Consider the following 27,322-nt stretch of genomic DNA (forward strand, 5'->3'; position numbering starts at 1 on the left):
TATGAAATATGATCGTGTTAATGAAAATGGGTCGATTGCACCCTATTGTTTCGTCCAGTGGAACGGTGCATTCACTGAGAACGGACTTCATTCCGCGGTAAAATTATCGGCGTGAAAATGGTTCGATTCCGATAATGGCATTTTTTCTACCTCTCTTTTTTTTCTCAGAGAAAAGCAGAAACCATGGCATCATTCGTATCCCATTTACATCCATTCTATGTTTTTTATTTTAATATAAATGCTGACGATCACCACAAGTTTTCAACTATACTTCAAATCGTACCTTAATGCAAGTATTAATCCAGGGCGATGGAAGATAGCTTGAAAAATTAAAATCAAACGTTACAATCGCCAAAATTGTTGAAATAAATTATCCTGTCTTGAAAGTTATGAAACTCAATCGATCATTTCGCGACTATAAGCATTCAAGTGAACAAAAAAGAAGTTACAAAAGCAGGGAGTTGAAAACATAACGGCGATTCGAGAGAAAATAAATCTATAACACAGCAAAACCAAGTCTTTCTATAGTCTTTTTACACAGCTCTCGTCGATTTGCAAAGTCGCAGCATGTCCTGCAGAACGATTTTGTGAAATTCTTAGAAGCAAGCTTTTGCTCTTTAACTAGCTTTAAGTATTCGATTCGCGTTCGTGAATCCAATTACCGGGTACGTTCTCTCGAAACAATAAACAGCAAATGTTTCGCTATTTAGCTTTGCTGTATCCTATTTTGTTTGGGCAGGTGGAAACGAAGGAAGTCCTTTGACTTTCTATTATGAAAAGAGCGTGAAGGAGGAACATATCTTTTCAGTCCATATATTTACGAACGTTTATTACTATTTATTTTCTCTCATTACTCTTTAATCGATTGTCTCTTAAACGAAACGAGTTCTTCGAATTTATAATCTCTTTTGTAAACAGCTAAAGAATTTCTTTTATAAATTATTCTTCACAGATATTTCTTTAAATTCTAAGTATCTTCCGTACGATATCAAAGAAACAGATATTTTGCTTTGCAACGTCAAACAGGAAGATAACCGGTATTATACGATACAATCATACGGCGGTGAATCGAATTTTTTCTCGTCGAGGGGATTCATAATTCATATTTTGCCTTTGCATTCCAATGAGAGAGTATCCACAGTTCCATGTTGAGACACGAAACATGCGTGCACACACGATTACTTCAATGTCGATCATTCCGCATTCTAATTGTGAACACGGATGCTAACGATAACGTTTGTACTGTGCCAAATGCAACGACGTATCGATGATGCACGGAATTTTCTCTCAGGGAATGGAATTCTCATAATTTGAATTGCTTCCGAAAGGGCTTGGAAACCAAAGCTGTTATAATCGAAGATGGATGTTCTGTTCGAATTAATGATTATATCACCGGTTAGCGATAGAACTACTAGCAAGTAATGTTTAAAGCTTGTATCAAAGAAATTGAAATGGGAGGCACATGAAAAGACACATAATGTAAATCTCTAATTATATATTTTACAAAAAACTGTTTATATTCCCGAATTGAATCCACTATAAATTGGTTATCCCGACCATTCTAGTTCTTGCGTTGACATTGTTACGCCAGGTCATAAAGTATAATGAAATGCATCTCGTTTTATTTTACTTTCCGACGTTTCTTTATTCTCGAATTCTACGCTCATAACGAAGCGCAGTATCGGCAATACTGATGCAACAAGTTGATTCAGCAACTTCTTAATGTAAACTATTCCGTGGGGCAAGACATCGAATGGTGTCCTATGAGCAAGAGGAAAAACGAGAAACAGAAACAAAAATTGGCAAGTACGAGAGGATAGAGAAAGGAAGAAAAGAGACAGAAGAGGTTGGGTGAATAGGAGACAGATCCGGGTAGAAAGAGAGATTACGAAGTTGTATATTTGGAAAAAGTAGTGCATAACGTCACCGTGGGGTGACTCCTAAAAGCGATTGAACAGAGGGGAGCTTGGGGATAAATCGAAAGAAGATAGACGTTCTTTAAGACACTCGATAGAAATTTGTATCGTCGTTATTTTCCTTTTTCTTTTGTTTCTTTTCGTCGACACGAAGCGATACGACATCGATAGGACGAGGGCCAGTCGTCGATAACAGGTCTGTAAAAATTATCTAGTTTCCTTTGATATTCAACGATTCGAAGCTGAATGGACTTCGAAGCTGGACATATGGACTTGCACTTTATTCCTGTCGCGTGTGCAACCACCGCGAAGCCAATTAATTTTTTTACACAAGGAAAAATATAGAAATTTTTTCTTTTAATTACCATTTTCTGTTTAATTTTCATGTCAATACATGTGGCCATTATCGTGATTACACAGAATCGACGTGATCTTCGAAATTGTTCGAAACACGTTTAGAGCGAAGTTTTAAAGAGAAGGAATCAATGCTTGTTTCTATTCACAGGTCAGTTGCAAATTTACCCATGCAAGCGAAATTCAACGACTCACGGATACCTGGAGACATTTACCCGTGCCCTTTTTAGCAAAAATGTGTACTGCTGCTTCAAATTAACTTCTATATATGTTTTTATATTGCGTATAATTCTTGTCAGACTTACATTCTTGTTATAAAAGGGGCAACGTAATTTTAAACATGCACACTTTGAACCACGACTAACATTCCGTGTTCCACGTACGCAGGATATCTACGAAATTCCAGTCGACACACGTTTCCAGACAAGATGATACAACGATCGCTAATGACAATCTTCATCTTCGATTCCAACTGAGACTTTCAATTGGTTTCTACCTTCTTACATAACGATTGCAATATTTAAGAAAAGAAAAGAAGAAAAAATACCTTTCGTCTTATAAACATTGCTTTTCCTCGGTGAATTTCGAACAAAGGGAGAATGTGGTGTTCTCGAAAGAATGCGAGCGTGGACCGCGGAAGAGCTCAAGAGTCGACGGGGCTAGTCGGGGCTCAAAGTGGTTTAAAGATCGTGCTTGTACAGAGATGACTGAAAAAATGATAATTGGTCAGGGCTGGTAAACGGTGGTTCTCACGAGAAACGGCTGCTAAGCGACCTGCTGGATACATACAACGTGCTGGAGCGTCCGGTTGGCAATGAGTCCGAGCCCCTCGTGTTGAGCTTTGGCCTTACACTAATGCAAATAATCGACGTTGTAAGTTTTCAACAGCAACTTAAAAATTCCTCTGTACAAAACGCATAAAAGACCTTCTCTCTAACGTAACACGCACACCGCACACAGTACCAACAGAATTCTAAGTGTCTATTATACTGAAACGAAAAGTGTGCTCGTTTTATCAAGGTGCGAGTTAAGTGAGTTGCAATAGACAGAACGTCCTTTTTGCATTGCTTTCTGCTTCGAGTAGCACGATCAGTTTTCTTAACATTCCTATTTGCATGCAACCTTATCGTATTTTGTTCGACAGGTAACACCTTATGATTATTCCCTGCATGAATTTTGTAATTAAAAAGAAGGTATACATACATACACTTTTAGACATCGACCTGACGAGACCTCTAATTTCAAAATGTATATCGCAGTATTGAAAATCGTCGAAGGTTCTAAAATCTTTCTTGTATTTCCGGAATCTTATTTTGTTAGATTTAAAAATACATTCGAAAACTAAAGGTGTACGATCAGTACGATCAGTTGTCGGTACACAATTGCTAATATATCTCACGTTTGCGAAAATGTAAAAAAATAAAATTTCTTTTTTAAAATGTTGTGTCAACAGCCAGAGACCAATGTACCCAAACGCGACCTGGTTCGTAATTAGAAACGTATCGCATCCTTTTTTCTCCGTCCAACGAAGCGCTGGTATTGCCACGAAACAGGGCTTCGATAAACGTGTACATACACACACACGTACATATATAGGAAAAAAGTACACAGATTGGTGATTACCTACGAGGGCTACGTGCAGCCCTGCATACACGTTTTCCAACATGCATCTCCCGTTCCTGCACGTTTATACGCACCAGTGTAAAACACATACATACCACACATGCACACGGAAGGAATGACATTAAAACGAACAAAGACCAATCACTGATATTACGACTAGTCGCGTGTACAACCTGGATGTGTATAGGATGCATCGACGAAACGGAAGTGTTCATTGGTTGCACTCGGAGGCCGCATGTAACATACGATGCACTTACGCTCTCATCAATCATCGTCTAGACTCTAGACTCACTGTCAGTTTCACGGTTAACCCTTGTAAATTATTGAACAAAGGTCCTGCTAGTTTACCTAGTTCAATTTTCTCCACGTCCTTACAATTCGTTATATAAATGTTTATACCGAATAGAAGTTCCCAATTTTATCAGGGGTATATTTGTTTCTTGGACTTTCAATAATAAAATCTCTCTAGCCCTTAATTTTATGATTCGATCGCGTTTAATTTTAGAGCAATTTTTGATATGGAGAAGATTAAACTTCGATTTCATTAATTACTGAAAGTCAAAGGATGTTACATCGATATTAAGTTCGATTAAAATATAACACTAGTAATATCATTTTACTTTATATTTTCATAAATTTAGTGTAACGTTGATTTAGATATAACATTTCTCGTGAAGATGATTTACGATAAACCATAACTGTAGGAGTATGGTACGGACAATGTTTCGAGCATTATTAGAAATGATTAGTAGAAGCTTCGGGGAAATTTCCGTTCAGACAGCGCGTGGCGAACTGCTGGTTTTATGTGTAATTAGAAGCCGGATTAACAGTGTCGTCTATTGTGCCCAGATTCGTCGTTCTATTTCAAGCGTGTACCTTGTAATTACTTTGTAGATTTTGCTAATACTAGTGCATGGTTATAATCTTTAAACGTGGGCAATATCAGGTTTGTGGAAAATATCAATTTTCAGGGCTAATTATTATGAAACGCGTATAATTACTTAGACGGTAAATTTCTATTGTCCTTTGAAACTTTCGATATCGATAACCTCGTGGGAATTTATTTTTCCACGATCGTATGTATGTAAATACTTTACGGATCATTCATATACAATTTATAAATTCGCGTTCGAAATACACTTCACGTTCGAAATTGTATATTCCACGGGAGAAGGATCATCCGAAGGATTTTAAGCTAATCACATCGATCATTCTCGAGAGCGAGAATCAAACTCTCTCAGTCAATTTCGATATTCTCAAGTTGATAGTTCTCTAAAGTATCAAAACGTCGAGTAGTTGAGGATGAGTTTAGAGTTTAGACGTATCTGGTTAATATATTAGCAGAGAAACTATACTCTGTAGTATATACTGCGGTAATTCTATACACGGATTTCCAAACTAATAAATTGAACAAATTAATAAACAATATATTCGACTGCAATTTATCACATATGTATAGATATGCGTACATCAATATTCACGCGGTGTAATGACAAGTGTGTAAAAGTTTAATTAAATCATGAAGACCAATAATTCCGTTGACGTTTATATCGACAGACATTCGTGTCTATTACATATTTAGTTTTGACGCGTAGTTCAACTCTTTGTAGCTTCTTCTCGTTCTGTATCAGGCAGTTTGAATTAATTTTAAATTCTAGTTAATTTACAATTCAACAGACAATGACAACATTTTTGAAACATAACGTTTTCGCATAAAATTCTATCAAATATCGTATGTTACATAAAATGACTAAGAAATATCTCGCAAATGGCCTAATAAAGGCATATTTGCGATATATTGTTACGTTTCACGAATGAACGATCTCATACATCGTCAAAATTCAATCGCTTCGCACAAGGGACATTCTCGAGATCTAAAATGACGCTCTTAAACTTCACAAGTCTTCATTTCAAATCTTCCCATTCAAATGTGAAAATAAACACCCCTTTCTTTCTTCTACTTTTCTCTATAAATCATCGAAAAAGGAACTTCACCGATGAATTTTCAACGCTCGTAATTCTAGCAACATTTCCTTCGTTTTGTTAAACGAGCCATTTTCCTCGCGATCGAAGATCGAATAACAAATTTAAGGGGTGTCCACCACGATCAGGAAACTTTTCATTTCCGAAAATGTGGACGTGATCGCAGCAATATGGAAACGAGGCATCGGTTTCTTCTGGTCGAGGGGATGCAGGGTGGAAGGAAATATCGCGAATTTTCGTAGCACACGCGTGCGCGGGAATACAAATGGCGCGTACTGGCACCTAAATAATGTACAACGGCACGGCTAAATATGCCCTGCGCATTGTTTCGCTGCGCCTGTTTTGCCGTTTATCGTTTCCCGTATCCGACAGCGGCTCCCGTTTTTGCAGCGTCCCTTTGTTCTTCTTTTCGCCTTATGACCTTCTTCCATAGGACCATTACAATTGCGACCGACATTCGACCTCCAATTTTTCTTATACCCCAACGATTGCGAAGAAAGGCGCGGGATACACCATAAGCATCGTTCATTCCTATAATCATTTTTAATTGCTCCGAAATTATTTTCGCCGTTCTTTCGATACCGCAGGACGCGTTCTCCTCGAATTTAACCTTCTTCATTTCGTAAATTGTAATTGTATTCTGAATTGTATTCATTATAAATTGTATTCAAGAAATACATTTTCGTGTAAATCCCGGTGAAGGATTTCGTAAGAATCTGATACGGATGAATCAATGGAAAAATGATGGTAAGATGATGAAGTAGTTTCGAAGAATCGTGCAAGGAAGTTCAGCGAGAAAGCAACATAACTGTTCGCGTACATATAAAAATCTCGTGAGATACAATAATGATTACAAAACATATTTAGACAAGCTCCTTGTACGCTAACCGTTTTCTACTGATCTCACCGAATCTGAATTTCATACGATTCAAAAATAGTTTAACGAAACTCAAAAAGATTACTATCGACGAGATGGAAAGTCTCCAGGAAAAAGATTCATTGAAACGACTATATAAAAATTATGAGCACACTTCCATTAACGAGAATATAAAATCTGAAACTATTACAATTAATCAGGCGCATTTCCAAGGTACCGTGAAATTGAATGCTTGTAACGCAACATAATGCCAGTAAACCCTTATTGCCGAAGAAACGTTCCCTTTCTGCGGTAGGACAATACTTAGTTCGAAGATTAGCCGAGTTTCAAAGCTTCGTCAGCAATACCAGCGACTATCTAGTTTCTTTGGTTGTGTACGTTTACCGACACACCAATAGTTGCCCTCAAGTAAGAGGAACTTACATCGTTACCGTCGATGTCTGCGATATATTTTAGAACATTCCCTCAGGGTCGGTTAGCTTATCTGACAATGAGTTTGCCTCACAGCCAAATGTGACCTCGCAAACCGATCGTGCGCGCTGTTTTCCGCTAGAGAAAATACAAGATAATCATAATAATTTCCTACTCATTAACGTAATTAAGCAGGGGCGTGCGGTAGCTTATAGAAACATCGATTGCGCTGTTAATCCGATCACCTTTGAAATTGAAGGCAGTTTTGGATACACAGATCAAAGCGTTTCATTCATAAGAGAAAGCTATACACTACCATATCTGTACTATGTTTCTTTCCGATTTACAAGTCGATTCGATACACATTTATTGAATTATATAGGCACCATTTTGTTTTACAACCTTTCTCCATCTTTCACGCAATTTGAATACTCCATCCTTCCAGAACGTTTCAGGTTTTTCGGTGAACAAATTTTCAATATGATCCCTTAAAAATCGGAACGAACTTTCCGGACAATCTAATATTTTAGGATCGATGATATTGTAATGTACAATAATTTAGGCTTCTTTATGATGCAATCAGTTGACAAGTGCCACCTTTATCTTGTAATTGATTCATCATTATGCTAAATCTACTTTCTAATAATATTTGTTCAATTGTGGAAGATATAGTATTGATTTAGGTAAAATACCTGTACTTCGAGTGTCATGAACGTTTTAATCCCTTGATTATATCGTTACTGATATGCTAAAGAATCTTGAATAATTTATACCTCTGCGTATTCTAATTACAGTTCCATTATACCGAACAAATTGAAGTTGTAATTAAAGTTATAGTAACGATATATTCAATGAATACGAATTAACTATGCTCCACTTTGTATAAGTTTAAATGTATTCGGGCTGAACTTCTGGATAATGAAATATTTATGGTATGGAAATCCATGGTAATAGGACTACTTGGCGTGGTTACTAGCAAATAATAGTGTGCTTAATCGTGAAAAATGTAGAGCAAAAACGGTCTAATGTAAGTACATCATTTCATAATTATACGGAAGCATATAGTCTAGAAAATAGGAAGATCAGACGCTAGAATTCGGACCTGTAGTTTTCACTTTTTGTAAAAGTTGTCTTGTTTTCTTCCTCTTATGTTAGATTATTGCATAATGTCTTGTCTTTCAGACAGGTCTTATCGTGCACTCACTTGTTGAAATATTAAGGGCACTTTGCATTAATATTCAGACTCCTCCATTTTCAAAACGCTCGTGAAAATGGTACTTTTGGGTACGCTTAAAAGCTTCTGAAAAATATTACAGCATTAGCTAAATGCCTTGGAAATGTTTGAGAATGATCGCGATCGGAATATTTATGCGTAATATTAAAAATACGATTATAACTACGCCTCCGAAGAAATCTTCTCGGAAAACTATGCCGTGTCAATTTTCATACATTGTTTTTAATGTAAATTGTAATCGACAAATCTATTCTTCCATTTCTACCGAAGAATCGATTTTATCATTAATATACGAAGTTGAAGTACATTTGTAGCGTTTACTCAAAGATCTGCAAAAAGAAAAAGAAGTAAAACGCCTAATAAAAAATTTGAGTTAATTATTTCTTATAACGTCGTGCATCAGTACACTTCTGTTCTATACAATCCTTTGACGACTTATGTCTTCTACAGTTCTTTCTTGAACATGAAAGAAAACACGACAAAGGCGAATGAATGTTCTGCTACACAGACACCTTAAGTTTCCCGCGTTTTTCTCAGAACGTTCTCGGTATTTTAACTGCGGCGAGAAGCTTGTGAAACAAGAACGTCGCAAAATACATCCTCACAATCCAACTTGGCTGGCTCATAAAAAAAGATGATCTCGCCTTCGTAATTGTCTTGTTTTCAACTTGTAGAATAAGAGACTTCTGCCTGTTGGTTTCAAGGAAAAACACCGTGAAAGAAGAGCGTCGCTGAAAAAAATTCGGTAAGATTTCAAATGCGAACCTATGCTTTGATAACAAGCAACATCACAGTAACTTTTGAAATCGTATTAAAATGCGATGGGCCTCGGCATTGAACGAAATTCTAGGACATCTTCAAATATCTTTCCTTTTTGGGAAATTTATGGTTTTGTACACGGGTAAGGATTAAGACCTTTGTCAGGATTATGTGTACGAGATCTTTCAATCCAATGGGAAAAGATAAATTTCTCAGATGGACCCTTTAGAGAGGAAGAACGCGCTAAAGTAGCAGCTATATTACGAATGAATACCGTGAGACGGCTTTAGAGTCAAAGAAACAGACATAGAGGGATGTACAGCTGTACTGAAATTGAATCTCAAGGCATCCGAAAAATTTCTTTGCAGGAAATTATTGCTTTTAAGCGATTAGATACTTTAGAAAGAAAAAGATAGCACTTGGTAGGAACAAACGGGACCGGAAAGATATCATCACGAAAAGGTAATTGTAAATTACAGAAAACAGATAAATAGTAGATTATTAATTTTTATTATATTAGTAAAAAATTATGGATAGCATTTAGAAACGTTTTTAAATTCCATCTATTTATATTTAACATCGCGTTCCAAGCGTTTAACGAGGAATAGCTGTGTCTGACCAGTCGTGGACCGATTCTACTGGATACGAGGAGCTAGTAACCATTAATATTCTATTCAGCATCCAAACTTTTTAACGATCAAAACCAAATGTTTCCAGGAGTAATTCTTTAGTTATACGATGAATTTCAAATCTTAAAGCCTGCCTAAAATAATTCCAGATCTATATATAACGTGACCATCAAAGCACCAATCATTTAATCTCAATCATTTCAATACGCAAAGTATTTTTGTCAAAATTTAAAGGCGTAGAGGTTCTACGAAATCAAACTGGTTTAAGTAGCACGTTCAATCTATATCGAACATGATAGGCTAAAGAAATTGCGTATGCCAGAAGAAGACGGGCCAGAAACGCGAGTAGTAGCTCGGGAATAGAATCTAATTTCATATGAAAGGAATCCTGTTAATGGTAGACGAAGTACGAGAAGTCGCAAAGAAGATTCCTCTTGATATCGGTTTCTCATTTCCATGGCGGATACGTACGGATGACGCATAGTGTCAAGGATACGCCAGCACAGAAATGAGGTTGCAAAGTGGATTTGTTCGAGTAGGAAATGTGCAACGTGCACCGGCAATAGCGACAACAGCACCGATGGGGAACTGCATTCGCAGTTCTACTTGCTATGCCTCGTCACGTACCGCAAAAAGTTTTAAGCCATACGTCGAATTAACCGACTGTGCTGGATGATATCTAATTTTCTGTATGCTTACGGCGTTTCTGGCTCCTCCTTTCCGACTACCCTAGGTCCATATAATATATCGTTGTCTCATCAAAATATCTCAACCAGAATTTGAAGAAAAAGATGAAAATGCCGCGGGGAAACTTGTAATGTTATGAGAAGAATACATTATGGAAAAGAGGCAAAGAATTCATAACTTATCTTTTCAATCTCACGGACCTTGAACTAGTTCGATGCATGAGTGTTTGATTATTTTTATTTGGAAGTACTAATTTTCTGACTTCTTTTCGCTTAACGAGAACCATCTATTCACTCTGAATCCCCCATTTACCATTCTGCATAAAGACAATTGGAAGCTGTTGTGAAATTTTTCGCACTTTAAAGTCGTTTAAGGAAATTAAGTCGAAACATTTTTCTGTATATTTTGTTGTTATTTTTCGATAACGATCTTCTTTGCACACTACTTGAAAATTTACGTCAGTGCTAACTACTCTCCGCTCTTCGAATGGTAAACTCGTCGTTCTCTAACTAACGTACAATATTTGTTATAGTAGAAATTGGCTTACCGTTGAGAATGGAAAGTGAATCCCAAAACTTTATCCGTTCATTCCAGGCCGTACGTGATCTGTATAAACCGACTTTCTACCACTGCGCCTGTAACTTATCTCACATTCGAAGGCTGTGAACGGCCATAGGGCCGCAACTGTCCCCACGAATTTATTTTCCTCCTCGCCATTACCACCGCGCCGTTGTCTCGGTCACACCCACCTCGTGCACCGCCTGAAAATTATTTAGCGCAAAATGAAACCACGGATCACCTCGTCGGCTAATCGATTTCGTGGCTAACGAATCAAAATAATATATCAGCGCAGATCGATGCGCGATGGCACAACGTATAACAATATCATATTAACGCCACATTTTTAAAGAAATATTCAGGTTCGATAAATTTCCATTCTTACTAAATATTGAGGAATTATTTCACAATAATTTATCCCAAGATTACCATTCCTTCTGTGGCGTATTGTAACCGAATGTGGACTGCGTCGATAGCACAAGAAAAATGAATTTGTACAGCGCGAAGCTTCTCGCTAAATCAGAGAAATTCAAACAATACGATGGAAAGGGCAAGCTACGCTATGAATCAGATCAGTAACGAGTAACCATTCCGGCATGGTGCCGAAAATATGCAAACGCGAGGTTATCGAATAATATATAGATGCGTGAGATTTGAAGATTAAACCAAGAAATGAGGCTGTCACTGACGGCTAAATTTATAGTTGGCAATGCGGATCTTCGCAAGACCCAATTCGTATATCCTTCGTGTACTCTTTTCTCCTCAAATACAGATGCAACCGGAATATGTCTTGCGTTTAGAAAGCGTTGGCGCGTGACCCACAGCCGACACGTACCAGCTAGAAATCACTGGAATCCTGGGTCATATCCAGGGGTTGGGGATATACCAAAAGTTGTGGATGGGGGCTTGGTTTGCCTTGCTGTATCAAATTTCGTAGGTCAATTTTCGTTATCTATGCTATCCTGGTTCGTGTGATTTCGTGGACGATTTCGTGGCTAGTCAATAGTAATTGGGCCCCATTCTTATTGCGGTACTTTTACCATCAGTAAAATACAACGAGTAATTCATGATCGGAACGCGGGATAGTCGTTGTGGAGCGTAGAGATTGATACAGGTCAATAATCTTATATAATCATGTTTCAATTTTAGAATTCTTATAGAATGAAATTACATGGTCGTTTCCCTTTTAATAGAAATTTTTCCGTTGGCAATTCGGCATGGTTTAGCGATAATCAATATTTTAGCAGAGCTCCCGTAGGAGTAACAGAAAATTAATGCCGGCAGTTATTGGAGTTTAGACTATAGAATTAAACCAGCAGGATTCGAAACCAATTTAATCTCTAATTATTTCCTTTTTCCTAATACCGCTCTGTGTTTGCTCGTTTCGGCTTTCATTTAATCCTAATACATGTATTCAACTAGAACATAGGATAAATTAATTATAAGTGGTGCAGTTATCGAAGTAGAATTGTATGCTCCAAGTTATCAACTCTGGCGCAACAAAGTACCTACATAGAGACACTCTACGATTTACAAATACTTAAAACAAGCATGAACGGTGTAACGTTGCTGTATTATATAATATATCATTATATTATAAATCGTATTCAATACCGGTGAGATAATTGCAGAAAGGATCATTGGAAAGTAATCGTCCATTCGTAAAAATTCAATGGGACAAGAAATCGATGCAGCTGTTTGCCAGGGTCATTGTGAAAATATACGCGAGCCTGTGTAGAAAAGGTCGGAACGCACGGATGCATCGTAAGGAACGCATTGTTACAACAGCCAGACGATATCGAGCTGCTCTTGCAAGCGTACGAGAGTCTAATTACACGTTAGCAATCTAGAGGGAGTTTTCAAGTGATATTATTGTTTCATGCTAATCGATTAGTCCCTATATCTTCTCGACTATTGAACGATAATCGGAAATAAAGCACCCATTGAGTATGTTCTACCAAAAACTACTTAAGGGTACAACTTGAACGATATCAAGTAACTTTCTATAAAAAAATTAAAATATTAGTACGTTCCATAGCCAAGGCTCTTTTATACGATATTTTACAAATCACAAGATAAAAATTAATAAAAAAAAAGGAAGGTCAAGAATGACATTAGAAGAATATCAGAAGGTATTCTAAGTAATGGTGGACATGTCATTAACCGGTACTACCAAATAGGAGAAAGACTAAAAAGATCGCAAATTAACGGTGTTCTCCGAAAAATGCGAAGTTCATTGTTGAATAACCGAGAAGAAAACAAACACAAAGTTCAACAAAGGAATTCAATACCGTGGAGTGCGGTTAATATCCAGGAAGAATAGCAAAAATGGATTAAACTGCGCATCAACGAAGTGCCGTTGAAATGCCGTGGAATCCTTTTGCAAAAGTTTTCGCTTTGTCCGATATTCTTCAAATAAAAACACTCGGCTGTCAGTTTATCTTAAATGGAATATTTTCTATATTAGCTCAGTTCTCATTACGACCTGATGCACAGTCACGATTAAAATAGAAATGGGCGCTTGAAAAATCGTCAAATCGTCTGTTACATATTAACTGTTTATTATAATATTAATTGTATACGTTTTTTAAAAAGATATCTGCATAACGAACGAATTTCTCGGTATTTATGATATCGTAGCGTGTATCTGTTCTTCATAAAACTTCTTTAAATAAAACGTTTTCTCGTGTCATTAAATCTGAAGATCACTTTTCAATTTCAAAATAGATGTTAATAATATCAATATATTTTTACATTAATCTATCAAAAAGGTTGATATACCTGCGTATTTAGATAAATGAAGAGGATAATCCATTAATCTCATCGGGCGAGTTAAATTAACTTCATCCTATCAATTATGTAACATACATTCCATCCGACTATTTCAAGGGCTAATAGTTTTCAACCAGTGTACTAGCATAGCGAATATTAAAAATCACGTGAAAAACGAGGCCATTTATGCCTCTCTGTACTGTTCATATATACGTCAAATGAAATTAGGTTTAATGTATTAGCTCATATTCGCGAAGCAATCAGTTTAATGCAGTATTTGCTGCATGCCGCATCTAGCGACTATATTGTTGATATAACATCGGTGGTTCGGATTAAATAATCCGTGGAAAATAGAAAATCGATCAAGAATTCGTAGATGATAAACGATTTCGTCGATAGACGCGTGAAAATTGTTTTCTTTCACGGAGCTAGACTAACTTTTCCTCTTTCGAATAATCTGCATGCCGAAAAGAAATTTGCTCGCAGCAGGTTCATTTTGTATCGAAAAGTCTCGTGTGGTATTGATGATTGCAGTCGCGTCGTGAATTACGATGGTTGGGTTTCCTGTTCCAGGTTCGAACGACGACCAAGCCTGTCTTCGACAACTTCAGTCAGGAAAGTTTTGTGTACCCTTGCGAATTTGTCAAGTCAAGTTTATTTTTACTAGCCAATCGATTCCCTGACTTCGTTTGACTTCTTTCGAGCACAGTCAGAATTGCTGTTATCCTTTAAAAGATACTGTACCTTGACATTTTTTCTTTATATTTATTTATTTATTTATTAACGATTCTATTTATTTTAGAGATCAACTATATAGTTCTTTACTGTTTATATGTAGTGCGACGAAAAGCATGAAACAGGAGATGAATCTTTATGTAAAAATAAATAAACAAAAATGTTGTTTAATAGCCAGTGACTTAAAGTATTTTTCCGATCTGTATCAAAATGATATATTTGGAGTGCTATTTTATCGACATTTCGTTGTACGTGATATGTGGCCACTTGTTGCTTTTGATGTACAGACTTATCTACAATCTTGCATTCAAATCTTCCACGAAAGTACATAATTACATAAACAAAACAACTGCCACTATATAACGTTACATAAAAGGTTCGCTCTTGCGCGCAATATTGCGTACACCTCAGAATTAGTGACACGTGGTTTCCTGGATAAATTATAAATTGTATAAAAAAATAAATAACAGAAAATAAAAGGAGTAGAATGTTATTTTATTATCAAAAATACCTTTCATAATTCTATTTCAAATAAAGACTGTTCATCGAATGAAAATTTCAACGTATTAAACAATAGGTCAATTTATTAAACTCTCAGAGGAGGAAGATTAATTTACACGCGAGAAAGATCTTTGTTTCTTTCGTCTTCATTGCAACTTCACTCTACAAAACAGAATTTCTTCCACTTGTGATATATTTTACAAGATATCACAAACTTTATACTCGCGAAACTTTATACTTGTTGTATGAGTTTTCTCATTGTTGTTTTGGTCAGATGCATAATTATTATTGTGTGGATCTGCCGGTTGAGGGGAAATTACTTTCCTTGCATCGTAACGCCGCAGTTTCTGCATCGAAACCCGCAGTTGTTACGCGAAGAACGCGACACATGAATTTTAAACGATCCCATTGTACCATCTGATCTGGACTGCGTGAAGTTTCAAAATAACACTGATTTGCATAAGATAAATGCGTTTGAACCAGCTGCGCCATCATTCATCAATTTGTATATTTATCCTAGATGTGTTTATTTTACTGTACACAGTGCTCTCTTGAACAATGCGGTTTCAATTATTTGACAGATTTCATTTCTTTTTTATATTTATTTCGAATCAATTTATTTAGCATATCGTTACGATTTTCCTTATCGTGACGAATACGAGACGTGAGAAAGAATAAATGTGAATTCGTTCGCGTGAACTATTCCTCGCAGATTGTCCTTGCACACAAGGAACAGCATCGAATTCAAGCACATAACGAACCGTTATGGGACTTGGAAAAAGGATTAAACGACTAGCGTGTTTCTGCGAGGTACACAGCTATAGTTTCATTGTATGCGCAAAAAGAAGTAAATTCTTATCTTTCCCTTTCTCAAACAATTTGTCAACTTTCTGAAGTCGATGCTGTTCGATGCATACGGTGATGATTTCAGAAAGATAGTTCGCATCAAATTGTCTTATACCGAAGAATATAATGACTGAATATAACAAACGTAAATTTTGAATGCCACATATATGCACATGCATTGGGAAATATAATACGCGTATGTATGCGAGTATGTACCTACTTGTTTCAATCTTTGAGGAAGAGTGCCTCCGCAACTATGCGGATTTCACTCTACGCGGTCAGTTGGTGTCTTTAACTCCCGCGTTGTTCGAGGGAGCATTTTATTTATGCAGATGGATTAGCGAATTCCTTGCCTGTTTGCAATTTGTGGAAATCGCCGAATGTAAAGTATTAGGTTGTCTGAAAAGTTTCTTTCGTTTCATAAGGTGATAATATATTTTATTGAATTTGGTATGATCCATTTCGTCATATTTCTATTATTGTGTTCGTGCATAATTCAATAAACTAATATAAAACAAAAAATATTGTGCGTCTATTTCCTTATAAAACGAAGGAAACTTTTCTGACAACCTAATAGTAACTATATCTACAAATAAAATTTAGCGACATAAATTTCCAATTGTACTAATAGAATTGGATAATCAATTATTTCATGCACCGAATTCCTTCGCGACAGAAGTAAAATCATAAAATAACGAAGCTTTAGGATCACGTCATCTATAAGTAAACTTTTCACGCATGCAATCCTCTGGTGACCTTTTTCGTACGAAAGACTGAACACCACATTTCATTAAACATCTAGTATGAAGTATGAAGGCCAGACTAAAACTAGATGTATTTTGATAATTTTAACATTTTTAGTGTCGAACATTTTAAGAAAATCCTATCCTGAAACATCTTCTAATAAATTATCGAAAATAAGACGTTGTAGTTTAATTTTGCAACTTGAATTTCTATCCTCCAAAGCTTTAAACTTTACTTTAAGTTTTACGCATACATATTTGATTATCAAAAATCCAGCTCTTAATTTCCACGCGATCGTACGTTTAGAGAGAAGAAAAATCATAAACGTGTGAAGTAAACTGGCCCAAAAGTCATCCACTTTACATGTAAATAACGTAGATCAACAATCGGTAATATAACGAGAGTAAGAAACTTCAATTTCCGATGTTTCGATCTGAGAAATACGACGAATCATTTTTACGCCTTTTTAGCGCTTTCTGATTAGAATATGAGAGTTCTCTTGTGTACGTTTCTCTGGACACTGAACGAGGTCATTGTCGTTTGTCTCAGCTGTTCGATCCGAGTTTGTACACACACAAACATGCACACACACGCGCGCGTGTGGGAGGATCGCTATCAATCACCGAAACGATGCAGCCGCGAGATGAATCGTCAATGCTCTAGCGTTATAATCGAGAAACGTTACAAGCCGTCTCGATTCCACTTACCTCTAATGATCGCATTCTCCGATCGTTGAACCGATCCCACCCCTTTCGGCTTAATTTTCTGACATTAATTACCCTCGTCGCGAGCCGCACTCGATACTCGAATTTTCCCTTGTAAAAACACGCTGTTCGATCCAGTTTTGCTTTTTACTCAATCGTATAAACACGTTATCTGGAAATTGGTTTGGTACGACGAGATTTTTAACGTTTGTACTACGTCAGTCATTTCGGTACCGTCATTACTGGTAAGAAGTTTCGAACGTAAAATTAGGACAGCTGTCGCTGTTTTGGTCGATTCAATCATATGGGACCGCTGTTCGGATAAATTTTTTCTCTTCTCTCTCTCTCTCTCTCTCTCTCTCTCTCTCATTTTTTGAGGACACTTAGTCTAACCTCAGCGGATAGAAAAGTGAAACGAAATTTGTTCTGAATGGAAGGTTACGATTTATACGAAACCGAAAGGTATTTAATAACACAACGAATTGTAAGTTCTTGCTTGGGTTATAAATGTGCAAGCATGTGGGAGTATCGTTTATTCTGTGAAATTCGTATACTAAATTCTGATCTCGTAACAAAGGATTTCGTTCCCGCTAATTGTACCTCCGCCAACATTCTTGCCAATTGTGTAGTTCCTCGTTATATATGCATATGATTGCTTAATTAAGATTAAAAGCAGGACGTACAATTTGCTGTAATATTTATACTTCTATCGCAAATAAAATATGTCAGTGTAGTTTACAGTCTGGAAATAAAGAAAGACGTATCTAACAAAAGATTACAATTTTCTCATGAACTCTTGGCTCGAAAACATGTTTTCGAGGTGGTTTCTTTTCGCGGTAACTCGATTTTTACAGAGATAGGTGTTTCCTTCGAATTTTCGAAAGATGTACCTATATAACCACCACTCCGTTGACCCATTTACCACTAATGTCATCGTCACGTGTGTGGACCATATTTTGTTCGTTGAACAATATCCCGTTCTAGGTACGTGTCGAAATAGTTGGCAACTTCTCTTTCCCGTGCAATTTTTTCCGCTTCATCTACTTATGAAATACCTACATACATGACGATCGGACCCGGTTTTTGTGTCCCTAATTAGATTCTTACCCTTGTGTAACGTCCACATACATTGGAAACCACGGTATTCCTTTACTATAGTGGGTGGAAATTGTTCCTATCCGTAGTAAGATAGCATTCTGTATTGAAGACGTGATCAACAACAGACTATAATTACCCTTATCGCGAGTTATATTCCCTGAGCGTGAGAATTACTTCAAGATGTTCTCCGAGAAACTTGTAACCGGAAAGTAGACTATATAGTTGAACTATGGGGAGTTTATAATCATCAGCGTTGTAGAATAAGCAAATTTCCTTACCTATTTCAATTAATTCGTTTCGGAAATACATGATAAATTAATTTTAAATATTAAATAAAAGATATAAATAAAAGATATGATTTTTTCGAGTACGTATTTTGATTTCATTTCAACTTGCAAGTGAAACGGTACGTGGACAGAAATGAGCCTGTTCTTATATCCGAAACTATAATTTTTGATAAAAGCAAAGGAAAGTGTTGTATTTAGCCTGTGGCAATAATCGCAACGGAGATCGATTCCTATACCGGATGTATGTCGGCGCGAAATTAAAGAAACACCAAATAACGGTTTTCGTTCTACGTGATAAAATTGCATTTAATTTTATAGAGAACGAGGCGGATTTCCTGGTGAAACAACCTCGTACGTTCCAACCAATGAAATACGTTCGGTCACAGGCTATTGGACATCCGTTTTCCTACGTTGCTATTGCTAAACTGTGTGGAAATGAGAATCTAGGAGCAGAATAAAAAAAACAAGAGAGGAAACATGATTCCGTACTTTAATTTACGTCAAAAAAGAGATCAATTTAAAGGTGATCGATGTAAATTTGAAGCATGAATTTATCTCGAATGAATCAAGCTTTAAAAATCAAATAGAAATTGTTTTCTCTAAACGAGAAAAGCTTCAATCATTGGATCGTTCAAATTTTTTTATGTTTGAATACCGGAAGGCAACATAAAAACCTATGAAATAGCGAAGAACTGCTAACATGCTAATAGGAACATGTATTTGAGCAACAAAAAATTTTTCCAATTTTTCCCCGCACGAAAGCGGAGAATCTTATATGAAAACTTTCTGTAAAACAACCTGCGTAGAAGTTTTAAAATGCTAATAAGGATGTATATTTGGACAATAAAGAAAAGAAGAACCGGAAGAAAAGGGCACGTTAACTTTGAGTATTCCCCAGCATGAGTGAAACTCTGGTTGGTCGTTGATGATTTTTACTGTGGCATCAAAATTATTCGGGGATGGTTCCTGACGAAATTGTTCCCGCAGGAAATAATCCTGGTTTTAAAGGGACTGGGATCAAAGCGAAGTTAGAGAATTCGGGTATGCTGGTGCATACGGCTGAAGAGTTTCCCCCTTTTTCCCGGTAGTTGCTGCCCTCTTGGGAGTTCAGATTTAAATTACGGACTCACGTTTCCGGGAATAGCGCTCCTGTCGACCGCACCGAGTTATTTAACTCTGCATTCGGCCGTTTTGTTCACTCCGGTAAAACTCAATATCACCGGCGGTAGAGCAACGATCAGATACGAGTCTGTTGGGAGGACGTTAACTTTGTCACAGTAACTCGGAACTGTTTATCTTTCGGCAACAATGCAGGAACGCCACGGCACATTTAAGGAGACGAGACCAGGTTTCATCGAGGCAACTACCACGTGTCAAGAAGTCGACAATGCTCTCCGCTAGACGATAATATTTCGAACAACCATTGATTCATTCAATATCGATCGGAAACATCCCGTATATAAATACCGTAGCAATTACCGCATGGATCTGCACAGAATTTTCACATGATAGATAATTTATCGTGTTATTAAATAAACGGGAATGATCCCGAATTCGAATAAAATATACCGCGCTCATAATATTTAGGAGCAGTTGATTGTAGAAATGAGGTGGTATATGTTGTCCGTGATAGTTGTAGTTGCTGTGCCTCGTCCGGAGTAATTGTCGCTAGAGGCTGTAGATGTCACTGCTGGGGTACTGCTGATTTTTCCTCCGTTTTTTGGTGCGTGGAAGAAAAATCGGACTCCGGTCGCCGGGATTCGAACCCCGGGTTCCGAACATGCGTAACCTAAGGCGCTAACCACTGCACTGCGCAAGGCTTTTTTTCAACTAGCAATAATCGCACCTCGGTAGAACCTCATTGGTTACGATATCGCCACTGGAACCACTGCACTGCCGTTGTCCGACACTAGTTAAGTGTCGAGTAGTGGTATTTGGCTTGTCGAGTGCCGCCACAGAAAACTAACCAGGGAACAAGTATTTTATATAAATATTAGAAATTGCGTCATAGAAATGGAATACACAAATTAGATTTATATATTCTGCAATATATTTCGTTTAAAATATTTTTATCGTAAAATTCCAATTTTATAATTTCCTTGTTTCAAAGCGCGAAAATATTGCAGCAGCGTATTACAAAAAATATCGAATTGGTGTAACTGAATTTTGATATTCGCATTCAATTTAAATTCCTTCTAAGGCGAATGGATGTAATTTTTCCTCCGAAAACATCGAAAAATTGCGTAACTCATGAATATTGACACACATACAGATTTTATCGGGTATTAAGTCGACATTCTAGATAAACGTGATATCGTTCAGAGTGTTCATATTGAATATGACTAAATCGTCCACCATTAACCTGGTTTCCGTACTATAGACCTGTTTATCCATTAGCCGTCGTAAGCAGCGGCGAAATGTTTCGTGAATAACTGCTCGCGAAAAGAAAATAACTTGCAGTTTTCGCGATGTTATGTTACCTATTCTATGTTACACCGGTGCGAATATTTTAAGCGAAAACTACTTCGGTGGTACGAACTTTATCATGGAAAAATTTTAGCGAAATATGTGAAACATCAATCGATACTATAACTTTTTTTCTTAAAACGGGTTAGATGAACTCGTAAGATGGGAATTTCGATTAGTCCTAAATGATCGTCAAAATTTTAAAAAGGGCTCCTTATGAATCTTCTTAAAACGGTGCTGCACCTACTTCGCTTTATATTGCTCCAGATTATTTTTATACTGTTTATTTTATTGTCTTTGATGGTACAGGAGTAACTTCTTTGAAAGAACAGAATCGTTTATGCGAAAATGATTTTTTATGAACTTTTGCGAAAGTAAATAGCAAAATTGCGTACAACGTGAATGCTTACGAACGTTATGAAAGTTTAGAAAAGAAATTTCACTTTTAAATTCGTTTCTTCTTAGAAACACAAGGAACCTTGTAAGTCTACCGATGTGCAAAGGAACAGATGTTTAGTTCATTGCAGGGATTAGAGTTTTGTATAAATATCACAAGTGGGAAAAACTAACAACGTTGCACGTTGTATGATCTCAATTACCGTAAAATTATATCTCACTCTCGTTTAATGTTTTACCTTGTTGAGGTATTGCGATAAAGCTTCGTAGGATAAGATAAAAAGAAAATTTCACCGCGAAATGGTACCGAGTATCTACTTTGTATCAGTTTTAAATAGAGTCGGTCGAAACGAAAGCAGACAATTCTCAAACTTTATTAACGATATCGAAAATAATTGAATTTCTTATTTTAAAAAATTTCTCAATATCAAACTTAAAATAAACCAACTACTTGCACAACAGAATTTTAATTATAATGCGATAAGGAACATTTAATATTACGAGAAAATAATCTACGATAAGCAGTGAGAATTGAAAATATAAAAGTTCATATTGTAAATAATTGTAACAAATTTCATAATTCATATTTTTGCTTACAACCTCAAATTGCAACGGAAAAATTAGACGAGTCAGAAAACATTGGAAAATAATTTCGCAAAAGGTAAGAGAGGACTGAAAGCTGTCGGACAAAAACAAAATGGGGAGTCGGACAGGGAAAGAAAGCGATAAAACAGATGATATAGGAGACTAATTGCATTACCACTTCCATTTTTCTGCCCCTTAAAAAGTTTCCCATTCGTTTGTCGTTGGAATTTCGCGGCAATAAATTATTTCTTTTTCGAATTTCCGTTTTCCTCTGTTGATTAATGCATCGTCGAACCTTAACGGACACAAATTCCTCGAAACTTTCCATTTCTCCTCTACGTATTTGTTAATCGAGTTTTTATCAATTATTTGTCACTGTCACGGTAGAAAGGAGCGTCAAATAATTTACCACGTTGGTATTTCATGATCACTGTAACACATGACGTAAACTAAATTCTAGCCAAGCTGCCACTTTATACAAGAATTACGAGTACATTGAAGCAATCCTTCAGGAACGAGAAAATTACGAGGATCTTCACGCTCGAGTATGTACATTCCGACGACGTTACAGCTTTTTACTGCTTGCCAAAAATGTAATTTTTCGTCCACTAGAAACTCAAAAAATACCTTTTACGAATTGTTAAATAATTTTTATTGGACATCGTGCTATGCATTGAAAATAAGAGAAATATTATGTATACAAATTACTATGAATATTCATGTGAATTTTGAAAAAATATAAAAACAAAAATAACATAAAAGTTGCCGAAAGTATGCATTTTTCCAATTAATATCGCATCAATATAATTATAAAGTTATCAATAATAATTATAAAATATATGATACAGTTTTAACTAATTTTCTTGTGACGAAACTAGGTTATTAATGATTTGAATTTCTCACGTTTCACGTGAAATATTTGTGGTTGAACGGAATGGCGCTGATAATCCCTCAAGAGGTTCGAAAATGAACTTTCGACATTTTGTTCTTCTTGCAACGATTAAACCACCACAATTTATCACGCATTCTTTCCTGTTGAACTTGAAGTAGTTCCGGGATAGTTTGATCCCGGAATGTTGTCTCTAATTACATCACCATCAGTCTGAATTAAAGTTGGACGATTTATAGACCTTATCCGGCAATTCTTCCGAATGGAAGGCCAGAATATGAGAATTTTCATACGCAGAACAATAAAATGAGAAACTAATTGTATCCAATCGTAATATCACCATATTTACCAAATAAAAACAAAAACTTTTCTTATTTATTATTATTATTTATTTTATTATTTATATATTTTATATATTTATATATTTGATTATTTCTTCTAAATTCTTCAAAAAAGACATTAACCTAACAACAGGCTTGGACATAGAACGAGAATGAATTAAATTTAATGATTACGTTTTATAAATCTTACAGAGACAGTGAATCCTAGTAATTCTCGATCAGCTTGTATTTTTGCACGACCTACATCGACCACAGTCGATAAAACCTTTTTATGGGTTCTTAAAATTGTAAGATCCTCATCTTGCTGGTAGCTCCAACGAGCTCACGAAGAGAAGTCACGATGCAATTACAAACCATTGAATCTACATCTGTAAATTTACAGATATAGATAATTGCGTTTCCTCTTTTATCTGTGCAGCTTATACTAACTTCATTATACTCCGTCTGCCGAATACGGAACTCTACAATAAAGTCGCTAATATATGTTTTCAATCTACTATAAATCATCCGGACAAGTTCTAAAACTATTAATCAGTGTAGCGCGAAAATAAATTAACAACTGACGATATAAAATAAAAGATTTCAGAACGATTTTTGTAATAAACCTCGCACTCTTATTTTGGCACAAGGCACATACAATGGATAATGGAAGAAGCGGAAATGGCAAATCAAACTGTTCATTGATTATGTATATCTTTACATTTCCATAATACCCTGTAAATCGCTGCCACAGATATCCGAGAATTGCTGTGTTGCTTGAATTTCTAGGAAATGATAGTATGTATGATACAATCACGATTTGCGTTGGATTTGATTTATGGAATTTCAATTTCGTCCCCTGTCCCCTTTTTCATTTGTTCCTCGACGGTTATAATTACCTTTTAATCCCTCGACGAACTCTTATTTGACGTTTCATTTACACAAATGTATAACCTTTAGCAAATGATTAACCTTTTCTTCGGTAAACGAATAAAAAAGTTTCGTCAAGCCTTCAATTAAACTGTGCAGATGAAATAGCAATATTCTAGATGAAAATCTAGCAATTGATACGCTTGATTGATACGCTTATAGAGAGAGCTGTTCCAAATGTATATTTCAATTTATCGAAAATCGTGCACACTTTACAAACAAAATTTAACGTAACACAAACGTATCTCGGTTACGAGATTATCACGTTACATAAAATTAAAGTTAAATAGCGAAAAAAGTTATCATTTTCGCAACAGAAATATTTACTGAAGAATACCGAGTACGGAAATGTGTACATATTAGGTTGTCCGAAAAGTGTCTTTCTTTCGCAAACGTGTTTTTCACAACAGTGCGCCTTCATACAAACGTCAAACCAAGTCCGTGAAACGTTGCAGTGTTTATATCAATAGAATAAAATGGATCGTACGTAATTCGACAAAATAATATAAAAGAAAAAACGTTGTGCGTCTATTATTTCCTCATAAAACGAAAGAAACTTTTCGGACAACCCAATAGTTGTACGTAACCTTTACAACGCGAAAATTGCCAGGAAATTTCGAAGCTGGTGCAATTCGCGACAGTTGCGTGCCATTTCTATTCATATACAGGCAGACCTAGCCGCGAATATTAGCATGTATGCGTTCAGATATGCGTGCGCTATAGCACCGATGTGTTATTACAATCGGCTGGTTTGACGTATGGTTTCATACGAGGGATATCTTAGCTAGGGATCTGGACCAAGGCACTGTTCCAGCGGCAGTAATTAGTAGGCAGGTAGTATATTCATGCATGCACACAACTAGAGAGAAAGAGAGAGAGAGAGAGAGAGAGAGAGAGTCAGAGAAGGGGCAGCGGAGAGAGAGCTTTGTTCAGACTATATCTGACTAGAAAGTGCATCCATATGATACCCTTTATTTGCATAACTTCATGAGACTTAAGGCATGAGAGACATGATGAAAATTCAAGGGATATTCGTCTAAACTTAGCGAAACGTTTCTCATAGCACAGTCGATGAAAGTAAGCGAGTTTTAATATGGGCAATTGTTGAAGTGGTCACCACTTCTAAGAAAACTCTACATCTGGTTTTTTTAGTTTTCTCAAGCACTGAAGCCATCGGCGGCGTATAGACAATACACTACGACGAAGGCAGACCACAGACAGTTGACAGGCGACGAGGGCTTCGGGGTTTTCAGTTATAGGGTAACACTGCTAGCGTGTGGATCTGGACCAGCTCAAATTATATTCCTACTTGTACTTGCACTTCTGTATTCAAATATATTTTCTACCTTACAATTTATCCACGCGTTTCTCTGTTTATACATCTAATAACCTCAACAGCAATATTAACATCAAAAATACAAGTTTCTTTCGAAGAACCGCCATAAAAAATTCCAACACAATCGTAATATTACATACAATTCGGTTACCAATGAGTTTTTAAATAGGATCGCAGTTTGAGTCTAAAGTGGTCAACCAGCATTCCGATGAAATATTAAACGTTGCTGCAGAAGCCTCAACAAACACAAGCTCAAACGTGAGAAGGTTAATAATCGAGACGCTTGATTGTCGTAGAATCGTTTCGCTAAACGGATAATGGCAATCTTGTAAGAAACTACGAACAGAAGAGAAATCCGTAAATATATAGATTCAGCTGCTCCTAATGAACGTACGACGTAGCGTAAGCCAAACTCGACGGTAGTTTAGTTCAATACGGTTCTCCATGTTTACGTTCGTCGTGGGTGGTTTCAGACTTGTCCAACCAGAGGACCCGGACAAATGTACTGTCCCCACTGATAGTAATTAGTAGACAGGTGCTATACTCCTGGAAATACGTGCATCAACTTACGCTACAAATACTATTACATACACACACATCTATATGGATGATCTGCTGTGAATTACGATCGCGTGAAAAGCAGCAAACGTGTGTTCATCGATCGATGGCCAGTGGTCTGTTCTAGCGAAGCACGACAACCATAATTCCGATATGATCCAATTAAGGCTGATCCCGTTTCCATTTAATTGTTCCTCTTCGCAAAGTTATCTGTTCCTGAACGATAGGTATCCCTATAGTTTATAATTAAGAAGTTCAAAACGAAAACAATCTTCATCAACTTTTTCAATTCCTTAGATAGTAACGCATTGTAGAATACAAAAGAATGATTTACAATACAGTGGAACCGGTATTGTAAAGAGCGATTCGTGTTTTTACTTATCATTGAATGAAAATTAACGTTTAAATTAACATTTAAATTAAAATTATTTTCGTGTTTCCCGATTACGATTAAATATCTGTTATACGTACCCTGACACGCACAAACGCTATTAAATGATTAGATAATTACGCGATTCAGAAAATAGATTAAACTAATAAGCTTATTAAGGATGCATTTCACGGACATGGACGTAACAAAAAGATAGAACAGCGACAAAGGACATCCTGTGTCTTAAAAGCTTTCTGTCCCTTTCGAAACGTTTGACGATTAATTAACCGCGATCCAATTAACATGCAATATGGAGTAGGTTTCTACTAGAATAGCACTTAATCATCCTTTATCGTCATATCGTTACGCTGTTTGCTTCCTGTCACCATCCTCAAACAAGTTTCCGTGTAAAACCTTTGATGCCTTGATGCACGGAATTTCGGATATCATTTTATTATTGTATACAAATGACAGTATCCCTATTTAGCTTCTGTCGCTACTAAACGAAAGATGAATTAGTTTAAGATGAATTTTAATTAGGTGATTTTATCTGCACAAATTTTATACTACAAAATATACGATATAATTGTGGCAATTTCGTGTCGATTGTAAAATACCGTTTTGACGAGATAACGTTTTCTATCGTTTCACAAAATAATCGCCTTTTATAATTCACTTTTATAATTGAGCGTGTTTCGGATAAGGAATGACCTATAATGACTAGTGAAACGTTCAGAAAGTTTATTTCCATTAA

At 36.4% G+C, this 27,322-nt stretch overlaps 1 protein-coding gene across 3 annotated transcripts in view; it reads left to right on the forward strand.

The window, feature by feature from the left end:
• LOC100649796 (neuronal acetylcholine receptor subunit alpha-7) overlaps positions 1-27,322 on the forward strand; it is a 176,403-nt gene that overhangs the window by 48,094 nt on the left and 100,987 nt on the right. For 2 of the 3 annotated variants that reach the window (XM_012312542.3, XM_003393347.4), the window contains exon 2: positions 3,001-3,143. The exons of the other annotated variant lie outside the window; for it this stretch is intronic. In XM_012312542.3, the coding sequence (XP_012167932.1) occupies positions 3,001-3,143 (143 nt within the window). The remainder of the gene's footprint in view (positions 1-3,000; positions 3,144-27,322) is intronic. 3 annotated transcript variants of the gene reach the window in all.

The sequence above is a fragment of the Bombus terrestris genome, chromosome 14, assembly GCF_910591885.1.
Source record: "Bombus terrestris chromosome 14, iyBomTerr1.2, whole genome shotgun sequence".
NCBI classification, from domain to species: domain Eukaryota; kingdom Metazoa; phylum Arthropoda; class Insecta; order Hymenoptera; family Apidae; genus Bombus; species Bombus terrestris.